The 15,513-nt window shown below is 32.8% G+C and overlaps 1 protein-coding gene across 7 annotated transcripts in view; it reads right to left on the bottom strand.

Annotated features, from left to right (window-relative positions):
* PCCA (propionyl-CoA carboxylase subunit alpha) overlaps window positions 1–15,513 on the bottom strand; it is a 626,991-nt gene that overhangs the window by 342,816 nt on the left and 268,662 nt on the right. For all 7 annotated transcript variants that reach the window (XM_077158591.1, XM_077158589.1, XM_077158590.1 and 4 more), the window contains one exon: window positions 9,691–9,841. In XM_077158591.1, coding sequence (XP_077014706.1) covers window positions 9,691–9,841 — 151 coding nt within the window. The remainder of the gene's footprint in view (window positions 1–9,690; window positions 9,842–15,513) is intronic.

The following is a 15,513-nucleotide window of genomic DNA, read 5'->3' as shown; positions in this document are numbered from 1 at the left end:
GAGTGAAAAAAAAGCTACTAAAACAAGTGATAAAGAAGACTTTAAAATAAAAGAGACAAATAAAAACAAAAAGAAGCAGGAGAAGCAACATGATATGAGTCAAGGTAGAATTTAAGATTAAAACCTTTAAACAAGATAAAGCAAGGTATATAAAATAAAGGACACACAAGTCACAATAGTCAGTAATAAATGTATACCTATCAAATTATATCATAAATAAATATGTGCAGCAAAAATGACTAAATCTGAAAGGCGAATTTAGAAATGTATTAGATGAAATTATCTGATATCCTTGGTATGTGCTAAAATATTGCAGCTAAGGGGAGCAACAGTAAGGAAAGGGAAAGATAGATGAGACAATACTGGCAAAGCAAACACAAAGTGAGGTTCCAGATTCATGGGGGTTTACCATACTACTCTTTCTGTTCTTAAAAATTTTTTGTATATTTTATATATTTGAAAATTTCCATGAGGAAAAGAGGGTCAGACAGAAACACAAAGGGAAAGAGAGGAGGAAGGAAAGAAGGAAGGAGAGGAAAGGAAAAGGAAAAAAGAAGGGAAAAAAGAAAGAGGGAAAGAGCCTAGAAAGAAAAGAAATGCAAGGATCACTACAAAAAATTAAATATAATAAAAATTCCATATACCTATTTCTGAACCAAGCTGATCTAATCAGAAAAGAGGATTTGATTAAAATTATAGCTAAACTAGATTTTTAATAGATATTTCCTCACAAAATATTGATAAGCTTTCCATAGAAGAGATTAGAAAGTTATCTAAAGACCTAACATTAAGAAAGCTAACAGTATTAAATGGATTCATATCTGAGTTACAATGCTTAAAGAAGAGATAATACCCATCACTAATTTAACTAGACCCTAGAAAAAGAATACTCCCCAATTCATTTTAAGAAATATGCAAAACTTTCTGACTCAAATGCTGGTAAAGACAGTACAAATAAGAAAGATTCAAAACAAAATCCTCAAAATACCAAAAGGAAATTTATTTTTCAAACAGAGTCAAGAGGTTATCCTGGAGGTTATTCTTATGCATTATATAGATATTCCTTTTTAGTTCATGGTGTGTTTGAGTGAACAAAGGGAAGTACCTGAAACTGTAGAGCTGTGTTCCAGTGGCCTTGTTTCTTGAAGATGATTGAATGAAGATGTAACATTTACAATGTGACTGTGTGATTGTGAAAACCTTGTGTCTGATGTGCCGTTTATCTAGGGTATGGGTAGATGAGTTAAAAATATGGATAAAATAAATAAATAATGGGGGAACAAAGGTTAAAATATATTGGGTAGATGGAAATACTAGTAGTCAATGAGAGGGAGGGGTAAGGGGTATGGTATATATGATTTTTTTCTTTTTATTTCTTTTTCTGGAGTGATGCAAATGTTCTAAAAAGTGATCATGGTGATGAATATACAACTATGTGATGATATTGTGAGCTAATGATTGTACACCATGTATGGAATGTTTGTATGTTGAGAATTTTTGTGTTTGTATGTTGTTTAATCAATAAAAATATTTAAGAGATCTAGTAGGAGTCTCCTCTGTTAATTAAAAAATAAAAAACATTTTTCCTTATCAGTAGTATTTGGTAGAGAACCAAGCAGTCTTGACCACAACTAGGGACAAACAGGAGATCCAAAAAGTTTCTAGAGAAAGAAAATTAAAGCAAAGGAGTAAGAATCAGAATAGTTATTAGTAGAAACTAAAAAAAAATGAAAGAAAGAAAAAAACAAGACCTTTAAACTGCTACAGCAATGTAACAACAGAGAAATCTAAATCCAGATTCTAAAAGAAAACACAGGAGGAAATCTTTGTGACTTTAGATTATGCAGAGATTTCATATTTACAACATCAAAGCACAATCCATACTTTAAAAACTGATAAACTGGACTTCAAAATTGCAAAATTTTGTGCTTCAAATGATATCATTAAGAAAATGCAAAGATAAGCCACAGACTGGGGAAAGTATTTGTGAATCACATGTCTATATCAAGAAAATATAAAGAACTCATCACTCAATAACAAAACATTCAATTCAAAAATGGAAACCAGATCTGATTAACATTTCATCAAGATTTTAATAAATGCTTCACTATATATGAATGGCCAGTAAAAACATAAAGAGATCTGAATGCCATCATTTAATAGAAAAATACAAATTTAAACCAAAATGAGATAGCATTTCACACCCACTGAATGACTAATAAAAAGACAGTAAGTATTGGTAAGCATATGGAGAAACCTGAGCCCTCATACGTTGGTGGAAACGTAGTATGGTACCATCACTTGGAAAACAGTTGGACAGTTTCATGATTTACCATACAACCCTGCAATTCTACTCCTACATATGTACCAAAGAAATAAAACTACTTGTCCACACAAAGAGTTACACATGAATGTTCACAGCAGCATTATTCATAATAGCCAAAAAGTGGGAAATGACACAAAATGCCCAACAACTTGTGAATGGTTAAACAAAATAATTACCTCCATACAGTGGAATATTTACTGAAACATGCTACAGTGTAACCAAGAAATCAGGATTTAAGGGATGATTTTGATTACTGAGTCATTATACAGATCCTTTTGGCTCTCTGGTATCCTAGCATAGACAGAGGGAAATTCCCAAAATCTCTAAATTGTAATCCTGCTGCTTTGATCTCGGATAATGATTGTATAGCCTTTATCTTCTGCCTTTGTGTGTAAAAACCTTGTGATTAACCTTCATTTGTACCCAGTTATCCAGTTTTTCAACTTTAGAGTCTTGTAATCACTAAAGATATCCCCCAATGTTTATTAATAAAGGGTCCTGGGTCCACCCAGAACTAACCCACCCCATGTTCAAAGTTATCTTGATGACCAAGACTGGATTTAACCAAAGTGGGTCAGCTGGACATGCACAGTAGCTTAGACTTTAACCTACAAGTCACAATACCTCATGCTGCCATTTTCTTAAATACATTCTGTGACTAAGCATGTAATCAATTTGCACATGCTCAATAATCAGATCACCTCTAACTATATCATCTGGAGCCACTGTGCTCATTATCCTAAGCCCTGCCCATCTTTTCTCTAATAAAACTACACCAGTTACTGCAGTTTGGCGAGACAGATTTTGGGCCACTAGGTCATCTGCTCTCCTACTACGTACCTAGTAATAAACTCTTTCTCTCTTTGAAACCCTGGTGTCTCAAGAATTGGTTATTGAGCACATAGGGCAAAAGAACCCATGGCCTCTGTCTGGTAACAACAGCACAGATAAAGCTCCAAAAACATTATCTAACTGAAAGAAGATCCACACAAAAGACCACATATTATACGATTCCATTTACATGAAGTATCCAGAAGAAGCAAATCTAAGTAAATTAGTGGTAAGTAAATTAGTAGTTGCCTGGGGCAGGGATGAAAAGGACAGTGACTGAAAATGGGCATGAGAGATCTCTCTAGGTGATGAATAAATTCTTAAATTTGATTCTAGTGTTGGCTGCACAACTCTGTAAATTTATTAAAAATCACTAACTTGTATACTTAAAATGAATGAATGTTAAGGTATGTATAAAACTACATTTAATATACTTTATTAAAATAGCATTTTAACATAATCACATTTTTTGTAGAATTTCTCCATCATTCCATCCATCTTTCATACGCAGAGAGAAAGAAACAGAACTGTGATAGGTGTAGGTATGTGGAGGGATATGTATCTGTGTGTCAATTATAAGAATAAAATAAAGGCCATTCCAGGCAAAGGGAACAACATCAGACAAGGCACTCAGAGGACAAACTGAATGGTGCATTCAGGGAAAGAAAGTAGTTCTATCTAACTGGTACTTAGAAATTTGCATTCTCTGGAAACAAGGTTCTGACAGTAAGTTAAGGACAGACTGAAAAGGGACTGGTACTCTGATTTGAGTTTTATCTTTTAGAAAAACAATGACTTAAAAAAACAAATATATATGAGGGTATCAGAGATAATTCTGATATATATGCAAATTTTGATACCTGATTTACTTTAAAACAACTGAACCAAGTATGTATGCACAATACCTTGTGACTCTCTTGGTGCTACAACTTTCTGAAGAGAAAGTAGTTATTTCAAATTTTGCTCTTAAGGAATCTAACAAAATAAACATGCTAATCACATTTCTGTTACCAGAAAACAATCTTAAAAGCTAGAAAAACTGACAGTTAATTAGGAAATTTCAGTGGAAAAAAAAAAGAACAAAGAAAATTAGAGCCCTCTAGGCTCAAACTGAAACATTAATTAGAGAGAGAGAGTATATATCTTAGGAAATACAGAAATTGGTAAATGTGCCTTAAGTATTATAATTTAAAGTTAGTAAATAAATCTGAAAGAGAAAAACTACTATTAAAAGAATATCTTAATTGTGTAAACAATACTGGAAAGACAACTTTGAGAGATATAAGGATGGCTTTCTGAATACAGACATATCCCAGAGCTATGGCAGATTCGGTCCTAGACCACCCAAATAAAGCAAATATCGCAATAGTGAGTCACACAAAATTTTTGGTTTACCAGGACACATAAAAATTATGTTTACACTACATTGTAGCATATTAAGTATACAGCAATAATGAAAAAGTGTGACACAAGACAGGAAGCAAGCACATGTTGTTGGAAAAAATGGCACCAATATATATGCATGATGCGGGGTTGCCACAAACCTTCAATTTGTAAAAAACATAGTAAGTGCAGTAAACGAAGCACACTAGAATGAGGTATGCCAGTATTATGAAATCCAAGAATCCTCTGTCATGGCCCCATTCAGTTATATCCTTCATTATCAAAAATCATATCCCATATATCCATTGTGAAAAATCAAAATTGATTAATTTGTTCTTGTCACTGCTTATCCTGTGTACTGTAACTCAAAGTAAATGCTAGGCAGAAATGAAATATTATTATTAAACATTAAATGGAAGTCAAAAATGTATCAAAGTTGTGATATTTTATTTATTAGCATAGAATTAGGTATTGTCAGATCAATTATGATGAATTCAAATATTGCCTCTGAAATTCATTTATAACCTTTCTTGAGGGTATATACAACATAACTTCCTGGCAAGCCATCCATAATATAAACAGTAAACATAGGTAGCTAAATGATTATGACTAATTGCTTAGAATTATTTGATATGTCAATTATTGAAGGTCACACACCAAAAACAATCAGGGGACAAGCTTGAAAATAAATGAGCCAGAACAAATGAACAAAAACAAAGAAAAAATCCCACAAGAACATAGTAACAAAGTGTCTTAAAAAAAAGAGAAGACATTGATTGCTAATTCCATAAATAGTGATAAATTCTACAACTAAGTAATCTTGTATCGCTCACATCTGGAATAAAATGCAAAGTTTTGTAGATACTTTAAATTGCCTTCAGAATCATATTAACAAAGCTTTTATTCTCATTATGACATAACAAAGTCTCCATTTAAATCAAGAAAATGATTTGAAGCTGATTATCTAATTAGACTTACTCAGTTATAAAGATATTTTTAAGTCAAAATCAAATTAATCTCCAAAAGGCAAAATTCTGTCACTTCAAAAGGTATTCAAAATAGTAGATTATAGGCTATAAAGGGTATTTCAAACAGTTCCAGAAATGCTGAGTAACAACTATTGTGTTACTACATTTATAAATCCTCCAAATATTTACAAATACAGTAACTTTTGTTTTTAACATATAACTTATAGATTAAAAATTCAGTGACTCTGATAAGTAAATATACTTAGACTTCATTCCAAACTTCCTCTGGGGAACCTTCCAACACTGCAGAAAACAAAATGTTAAAAATCTTATTTACCAGGCTCTTTCACAGCTGAGCTTTGGGCTGTGTCTGGGTAAGGGTTTGGATGTGTTAATTAAAAACATATGCAAGAGATTTGGAAGGAAAAGTGATGTGATAGTGAGCTACAAGCTATCAATCTGTAGTTTTTCCACTGGCAAGAAAAGGTGTCAGGATTTGGTAGTTTTCTGAAAAAGTATGTCATCATCCAGTTACTGTGTTTTGCTGGTGTCGAGAGTCACAGCACACATTCTATAGTGTATAACATGTCTCTAAAGTCATCAGCTCTAGATTTTTGCACACAATCATTAGAGACTAAATACAGTGGGGAGAAAAAAGGATCTTCTTAAAAACATAAAGATTTAAGAAGATTGCAAGGAAATAGCTAAAATCCAAAAGATGAAAAAATTAATCCAACACTCAACACTATTTTTCCCTAAAGACATTTGCCAGGCTGGGGGAAAAAGCTACGAATCTAAGCTATACTTTTGGTGACATCAAGAATTTAAAAGTATACAAAGAATAAGGCCCAGCGAAAGTGAAAACATCAATAAATTATCTCCATTTTAACATAAGGTCATGTAGAAATGCAACTCAAGGTAAGAGTGAACTGGAATAAAATTGTTCATTCTCTAAAACTGCAGCTGTGCTTTGTATCTCTGCAGGGGTCAAAAAAAAACCTCAAACTTTGAACTTTGAATTGTGCTCACAAAATACAACTATTTACAGACATTTAGCAGAAGAAAATGAAAAATCTGTGTAAGAAATCTGTCTTAGGTTTCTATTTCTTAATAAAATCAATTATTTTTTATAATTAGCATACAGTCAAAGATAACAAGCCACACAAGGAACTAGATAGCACACCTAATAAACAGCATAAATAATAGATAACACAAATGGTCATAAGGACTTAAGACATTAAAATGATCAAACACACTCCACAAAACAACCAGAATTGATATGTTAAAGAAATGAAAGCTGAATTTAAAAATGTGGACAGAAGAAGAAAAATGACAAGAAGGTTTGAATCATATTTGAAAAAGTACCACACAGAAACTCTAGAATGGAAATATACAATAATTGAAATTAGAAACTCAATGGACTTCAACAATCAACAAAATACAATTCAAGAGAAAGTAAGGAAAATAAGTCAGTTGAAAATTTCCTAAAAGTTGAAAAATATCAAAGAGGGAATAAAAGACACAAAGGATATATAAGAAGGTCTAAAATAAAGATAATGCATACATTTAATTAGAAGCCTAGAAGGAGAGGAAAGAGATTGTGTCATAAGTGATAATGGTAGAGAATTTTTCAAACTATGTTGAAAGACCTAACCCACAGACTCAACAAATCCAACGCACATTTGTACTCACATCAGAGAAAAAAATAAAGAAAATCAATTAAAAAAAGAACAACTCAGAAATGTTATCAAAAACTTCAAACAAGCAAAAGGCAGAGTGAGATGTTAAATCTTGCCAGAATACTGGAAAGGAATAATATCTTCAACGTGCTGAAAAAAATCCTGGCTAAGCAACAATTCTATGAAGACAAAATGCCTTTCACTAATGATGGTTACAAAGTCACTGGTTCTCAACAAAAAATTTGCCACGAATATCCCTCTAAAGAAAATTACATAAGTATCTTAGGCAATAGAAAAATGTAATAAAAATGAGGCCAAATTTCCAGAAACAAAAGAAAAGGGTAAAAATGTAGGTACATTTGAATGAGTGACTATGCAAAATAACAGTAAGAGAAATGTCCTGTGAACAATAATTTCATATAAGTCAGGAGAGAGAAAATGGAATTAAAATGTTCTAAGGCTCTTATAAAGTCTAGTGAAAAAATACTGATTCACAATATACTTTAGTAAGTTAAGGATGTATATTTTCTAATGTTTAGGGATTACCAAAAGTTTAGATGCAATGTATATAACCCCAAAACGATTACAGAATTAAATTACATAATATTGCAAAAGAAAATGAGAAAAATAGGGAACAAAAATGAAACCACAGAGATGAAACAAAAGTAAAGCATTAAAAACGACTGTAAATTTAAGCTCAAATATATCAGTGTTTACATTAACTTTCTATTGGGGCATATGGTCTAGGTACAAAACAAAGATTAAAAAACTTGGCTATAAAAAATATAAACTAGAGACTGATGTAAAATATATGAATATAGATAGACTGAAAGTAAAAGAATGAAAAACATACACCACACAAAAGATGATTACTGGGGAAGATGCAGAAAACCATCACACAATTAGAGATTTCCTACCTGTGGGGGAGGAAAACTCACCTCAGAGATCCTAGGGCACAAGGCCTAAGATCAAGGTCAAAAGAGTTTAAAAGAAAACAACTCTCATGCCACCACCAACAGGTTAACAAGCAAGAGGAGTCTACTTCTGAGAAAGAGGCAAGACGATGAAGACAGACCTTCTATGAACCACAGGATCAGAGAAAAATCTCACAGCTAAGGCTAAAATGGGAATGGAGAAAACCCTCCAGCACCTCTATGGTACTTGGAAAATAACCACAGTAACAAACTCAAGTCCAACTCACCTCCTGTCTGGAGTAACTCAAACCTCACCCCATACAAAAGGTCCAATAGAGAAAGCTGAGCCCATTTCCAGGCATAAGTACTTTTATTCAGCTCAGTATTTACTGTTCTACACATGGTATGTGGGTTTCAAACAAAAACCATAAGTGAGAACAAATGCACTGTTTAGAGAAAAACACATCAACATCCCTAGAGTCAGTTATGACTCAGATATTAGAATTATGGGACCTATATATATATATAATTAGATAGGTTAAAAGCTCCAATGGAAAAGGTGGACACATGCATACACAGATAAGAATTTCAAAAGAGATGGAAACTAAAAGAAAGAATTAAATGGTAAAGCTAGAAAGAAAAAGCACAATAACAGAGACGAAGAATGCCTTTGATAGGCTCAACAGTAAACTAACCCAGTGAAGAAAAGAATCAGTGAACTTAAATAATGATCAGTAGAAACTACAAAAACTGAAACACAAAGAGAAGAAAAGAAAGGGAAAAATGGGGCATGTGAGAAAAGGTGGAACAAAGTCAAAAGGTCTTACATACATATAATTATAATCCAACAAGTAGAAGAAAAAGAAAGTACAACACTAAGAAGAATTAAAGAGCTCTTTTAGAGAATTTTTTAAAAATTAAAAACAGAGAGAGAGAGAAAAACTGCAAATTCAAAAAGCTTAGACAATATCAAGCAGAACAAATAATAGCAGAAGCCTAGACATCATCATATTCAAACTGAGCATGAAAATACAAACTGAATACTGAAGATAGACAGAAATCTTGAAGGTACAAGAAAAAGACACATACACAGAGGAACAAAAATAAGAATTAAAACACACTTCTAGTGGTAGCTACTTGATATCTCAACTTTATCATGGTGGCAGAGGTAGCAGCTCAGCAGTATAGTTCTGGGAGTCATATCTGGAAATTCGGTCTAGATAGCCTACTCCATCCCTTAGCAAACAATTTGTAAGCACTTAATTCTTTTCTCTGTATAATATTTAGCATGGGATCTGTTATAGCACATGAACCCTGACTAATACAATCCATAAAGAGACATGCAAGCAGAAAAAAAAAGTGGACTATCCAATACAAAGTATTAAAAGTAAGAAAGATTGACCTTAAATTATAGTGAGATTTATCTGACATCCCTAAAGGATGTATTAGTACAAGTATGAAGAAATAAACATGAAGAAGTAAATATTTAACAGTTTATGGAGTTAGTTTTAATTTTTACAAACCAAAAAGGGGTTGGCGCAGAAGGGTTAAGTATAGAGCCATGGAAAAAGAAAAACAGTTTTTGTTACCTGGAGTCTTGTATTCATTTCTAAGAAGTAAAAATTCTTCTTTGGGTCAACAAGGAATTCTACAGTTCCAGCAGAAGAATATTTTACTGCTTTGGCAAGAGCAACAGCTTGTTCTCCCATTGCTCTTCTAGTGTCAGGATCCAGAAAAATACTACAAATACAGAAAGAGCACTTTTCTACATCTTAAAAATAAAGTTACATTTGTGTAGAATATATAGCAGTTTTTTTTAAAGTCTACTCAGATATACATCATCTGTACCAACTTAACATTTGTAATATTAAACTATGCTTAAATAAATCAGCTTCAGTTTTTACAAAACCAACGTTTGAAATTTCCACATTATATTACAACTTCAATCCATTTATAAAATACAGAATTACTTTTCAACTAGTAAAATTTAACATATAGTCAAACTTGCTTCAAACTAAATTGGGAAAATTAATCATTAGAAAGTAACATACATCTAATGAATCTTCAAAAACTTTGTTTCAAAATAACAAATCACCCTCCAAGAGGCAAAGCTGAAATGTTTTCAACAAACTTCCAAAGGAATGTTAATCAAGTCATTCGTGCATTTTCGTAAATCTTGTTTGTATGAAAGTAAGGCGCAGACAAAACAAAAACTGACTACTATCCTTGAGGATTAAAATTACTCTCAAATAAAATTTGGGAATACATTATAAAAAAAATTATAGAATAGGGTAATAACTTCCCTGTACCTGTTTCCCTTATTTAAGAATTAAAATACAGCCACAGTGACTCAGCAGGCAGAGTTGTTGTCTGCCATGTTGGAGACCCGGGTTTGATTCCCACTGCCTGCCCATGCAAAAATATTGAAAATTAAAAAAAAAAAGAATTAAAATCCAGCCAATCTCATGTTTCCTATGCTGTACACTCACTTTTCTACCATTCCCAGTCATTTATTAAATTTTAAAGCAAATCCCAAATTAGATATTTCATCTGTAAACCTTCTTATGAGTACTCTTTTGTAACATAATCATGCACAAAATTAACACAATCTCTTTAATAACATTTAACATCTAGTCAGTACTCAAATTTCCCTGAATATCTCAAATACATTTTATGACTGGTTTGTTTGAATCAGGATGCAACTAAAGTACAGACACAATATTTGGTTGCTTTTTTAAAATATCTTCAAGATTCTTTGACTTTGTAATGCTCCCCCATTCACTTTGGGGGTGGGGAGGTAGAAGTAGGGTGCTTAAGAACCATTTACCTGTTCCATTCTTCACATTGTGGGTTTGACAGCATACATCCCCACTGCTAGTTAGGCCTAGAGCCTTGAATAGATTCAAGTTGGTTTTGTTTCTGTATTCGTTTCAGCAAGAATATTTCCATACGTGGCATGCAAGTTTGAATCTGTTATGCACCCCAGAAAAGACTATGCTTATTCAATCAATTCTTGTAACTGAAAACCTATTGTGTGTGGGGCCTTTAGATTAGGTTCTTCCTATGGAGATGTGACCGACCCAATTCAAGGTAGGTCTTAATCCTTTTACTGGAGTCCTCATTGAAGAGAATAAAGACAGAGAAGACAGAGAGAAACCTAGAGAGAGCAGAGAGATGAAACCAAGTGAAGGATGCAAAGAGAGAGAAATGCCCCAGAGATACTAAGAGAAGCCCCTCAGACACAGAGAGAACAGAGATGTGTCCTGGGAGAAGCAGACAAGGACACACAGAACCTAGTAGCAACACAACCAGGGAGCAGAGCACCAGCAAACTCCTTCCTATGGTAACAGAGGAACCCAGATGCCATTAGCCTTTCTTCAGTGAAGGTATCCTCTTGTTGAAGACTTAATTTGGACATTCCATGGCCTTAGAATTGTAACTTGTAACTTAAAAAAATCCCCATTGCTAAAAGCCCAATCCATTTCTATTATATTGCATCCTGGCAGCTTTAGCAAATGAAAGCAGGTTGTAAGGTGCAATTTCTGTAATCTCTCTTTTTGAAATGTTAGGATTAATCAATGGATACAGGTGTTACAAATCTTACTTATCTATTAGAAAGTTTTATGTTAAGGAGCCACCCAAAGGATTTAGGAGTTGATGACATTTCAATAGGAACTGACTGATAAAACTAAAGCAACCACATACAACGATGTGAATGAATCTTGAAAACACTATGTTGCACAAAATAAGCCAGAAACAAAAGGACAAATATTGTATGGTCTAACTAATATGATCTAAATATAATGAGCAAACCCTGAGAGTTAAATTTGAGAGCAAAGGTTATCAGGAGATAGAGAGAGGGCAGAAATCAGGCAATCAAAGCTGAAGGAGCACAGAATGTTCACTAAGGTTGATTGTAAAGGTTCAGAAATTGATAGCATAATACTATGTGATGGTACCACAATTCTATAAATATAATTAACAAAGCTGAGAGTGAGTTTGAAAGAGGAAGGCTATAGTCACATATGTTAGCAGAAGAAAACCTACAGGATAAAAACTGGGACTGTATAACTTACAAAAAATAGAGTGGACAATTGTGGTGGTTAATTGTACAAATACAAGAAAGCTTTTACATAAATGAGAACAAATGTATGTCATTATTACAAGGTGTTAAAAATGGGGTGGTGAATGGAAAAAAATACAATTAATGCAAACTAAGCACTATAGTTAACAGTAACATTGTAATAGTCTTTCATTAATTGTAACAAAGGCAATATACCAAATCTAAATGTTAATAAGAGGGGGATATAAGGGAAGGTATAGGATTTCCTTTTCGGAGGAAATGGGAATCTTCTCATATAGATTGTGGTGGTGAATGCATAACTATGGATTATATGGTGTGTGAAAAAAACATTAAAAAAAAAACTAAAGCAATCAAATGAAGGAAATTAAATGAAAGATTACCATCATACTATTTCATTGAGTAAAATTTATTTTTACTCCTCTCTGGTCTTGTCCTTGCCTTGTCATAAACTCTGCTACTGATACTTAGAGGTATAAGTAACCTTACCACTATACTCAAAGAGTAGATTCTTACTTTAAGAAGGGTTCACTAAGGTAGTAAAATACATATTCCATATATTTTAGTATTTCACAGTACACAACTACAAAATTCAAATCCTATTAATGATTAATTTTAGTTTTTTAATTTTGATTCCTGTTGCTTTAAATTTTCCCTTTTTTCCTTTCTAAATAGAAAACAAAGGAAAATTTAAAGCATAAGAATCAAAATAAAACTTAATTTCTTTAAAAGAAGAGAAAATAATCATGATTCAAGATTCTCACCCAATCTAAAAATTATTTCTAACCCATAAGACTGAATAAGTTTTGAATAAAAAGAGAAGGTTAACTGAATTAAAAGTGATAAGGAAAAAAAAAAACTGCAGTGCAATGGTAGCTTAGAGGAAGAATCTTCGACTGCATGCCAGAGATCTGGGTTTGATTCCTGGAGCCTGCCCATACCAAAAAACAAACAAACAAACAAAAAAGTGATAAGGTAGGAAAGAAAACGTAAAACTACGAAAGAATTGTGTCAAAAACTATTGCTGTTCTACCAGCAGCATTCGTTCTCTCCTTCTTCCATAATATTAGAATTTTAGCTGAGCACATGGTTACTTAAGGAAAGAAAGGGATTATTTCCCAGCATTCCTAGCAAAGCGCCTAACTTCAGATCAATGCCAAGTAAGGAAAACTGCTAGGTTCCAGGATCCTTCCTAAAGAGACAGATAGAACATCCCTTTGCTTGCCTTATCTTTTTCATTGCTTTATCTTTTTTATTCCTTCTTCCTTCCTGGTTCTGGGCTATAAAAGAGAAGGCTACACCCAAAAAGAGGGAAGCAATATCTTAAAGGAGCCTAAGTCCCTGAAGACTTTGTAAAAGAGAGCCACATAATCAGTTCTGGAATGTATACCTTAAGAATTTGAAATGAAAAGAAATAGTCCCTGTTTTAGATTTTTGTGTTAAAGATGAAACTTAATACCAAATCAATATAGTAAATCAATATAGGAAGTTAGGTTTATTTTAGTTAAACAGGAGAAAAAAAGGTGACACAAAATAAGAGGGGGAAACGGGAAAGAACTAGAAATCAATCTGCTTTTCTTTAAATCACCAAAGTCTTAAAGAGAATAGAAATTTCATTTAAATATATTTATTATAATCTCAACCCAAATAGAAAAAATTTATCTAAAACTTTTAAACAAAAACTAACTCGGAGGGCGGGCTACAGTGGCTCAGCAGGCAGAGTTCTTGCCTGCCATGCCAGAGATCTAAATTCAGTTCCCAGTGCTCCCATGCAAAACAAAAACAAAAACAAAAACAAACAAAAAAAACCCACTAACTCAGAAAATCACAAAACCTAAAGAAAAAAATGTTAGTAATACATGTTATAGAAAATCAAATAATATTTATAGCTACAAACACGGCATAAAAGCTACAAGATCACATAATATGTGAAGATTTTAATTAGGGAATAAACAAGAAAAGGGATTTATAAAACAGCGAAAAAACAAGTAAATAAGGAATACAGATCTTGGAGCACTATTATAGAATTGGGCCCCAGATTTTCAATTTACTTCAGAACTTTTCTGAACTGATAGTTTATCACCAACTCCTTCCCTATTTCAAGCAAGCACTCCACCTCATTGTCAATTAACTCATATACCTTATTCAAAATCACCTATAGAGAAAAAGCCCAGTAATCTAGCAGTTGAGAAAGAGCCTAGACTATAATATGGGATTATTTTCTGTATTCTCTACTGATATAAAGGCTACTTTATTTTATCATCATGAAACATTATTAAAAGACATTTAATCTGCCATGATAAAAGTCAACTTTTTTCACATGAGAAATTAACATCAGTGTTGCAGAGATTTAAGTTAATTACTGCTATAAAATTTTTTAAGCTGTTCCTCCTTAACACAAAGAGGATTTTACTTAAACTATCAAAGCAAAACAACAATAGGACACTATTATTCAGAATAAGACTTCACTGAAATATTATCAATTCTAGGGCTAGGATAATCAGGGTTATCTTCATCTAAAACATTTAAAGGACTATTTATTTAAAAGAGGAGACTAATCAGTGTACTTTTCTCTTTTTTTCTCCTGTGAATACATTAGAAACATAATAACAGACTCTAAGAAAACAATAGAAACACATGGGGGAGGGGATATAAACCCACAAAAAGTAAATAAGAGGGTATATCAACAAAAAAATAAATGAGTGATGAATACACGACTATGTGATGATACTGTGAGCCACTGACTGTCACCATGTCAAGAATGTTTGTATGTCAAGAATGTTTATGTTTATTTGTTGCTTATAATAAAAATATTAAAAATAATAATAATAATAATAAATGGAAGGAGGAGGAGGAGGAAAGAACCACAACAAAAAGCCATAAGCCAGATAAGTAAATGTATTCTCTGAAATCCAAGTGACAACCACCACAAAAAAATTTAAAGTATATTTGAAGACAGGAAGCATAACCCCCAGAAGGAGAAAATAGTAAGACTCATCTCTAAATAAATTATCTCAATTTAAAAAGAATAGTAAGACAGGCATTGGTGCTTCTCTGAATCCTAATATTGATGGGTAGAAACAAATATATATCAGTAGTAATATATTTGGTAAAATCAAAGCCTGTTCTGGTTATCAACTTCTCTACAACATGTCACCCCAAAACTTAATAGATTAGGAAAGTTCTAGAAAAATGGTGGAATAGGGAATGCTGGGCTTGCCCTGATCATGGAACTAAAGACAGGACCAAAAAAGTGACCGAGACAGTGTACTGGGGGGTAAGTGATCCAAGAGGTTCTTGAGCACTTCATAGGCAGGAAACAGACGACAAA

This window comes from Tamandua tetradactyla, chromosome 4 (assembly GCF_023851605.1).
Source record: "Tamandua tetradactyla isolate mTamTet1 chromosome 4, mTamTet1.pri, whole genome shotgun sequence".
NCBI classification, from domain to species: domain Eukaryota; kingdom Metazoa; phylum Chordata; class Mammalia; order Pilosa; family Myrmecophagidae; genus Tamandua; species Tamandua tetradactyla.
The sequence above is the reverse complement of the archived record's forward strand: the minus strand, read 5'-3'. Positions and strand labels throughout refer to the sequence as shown.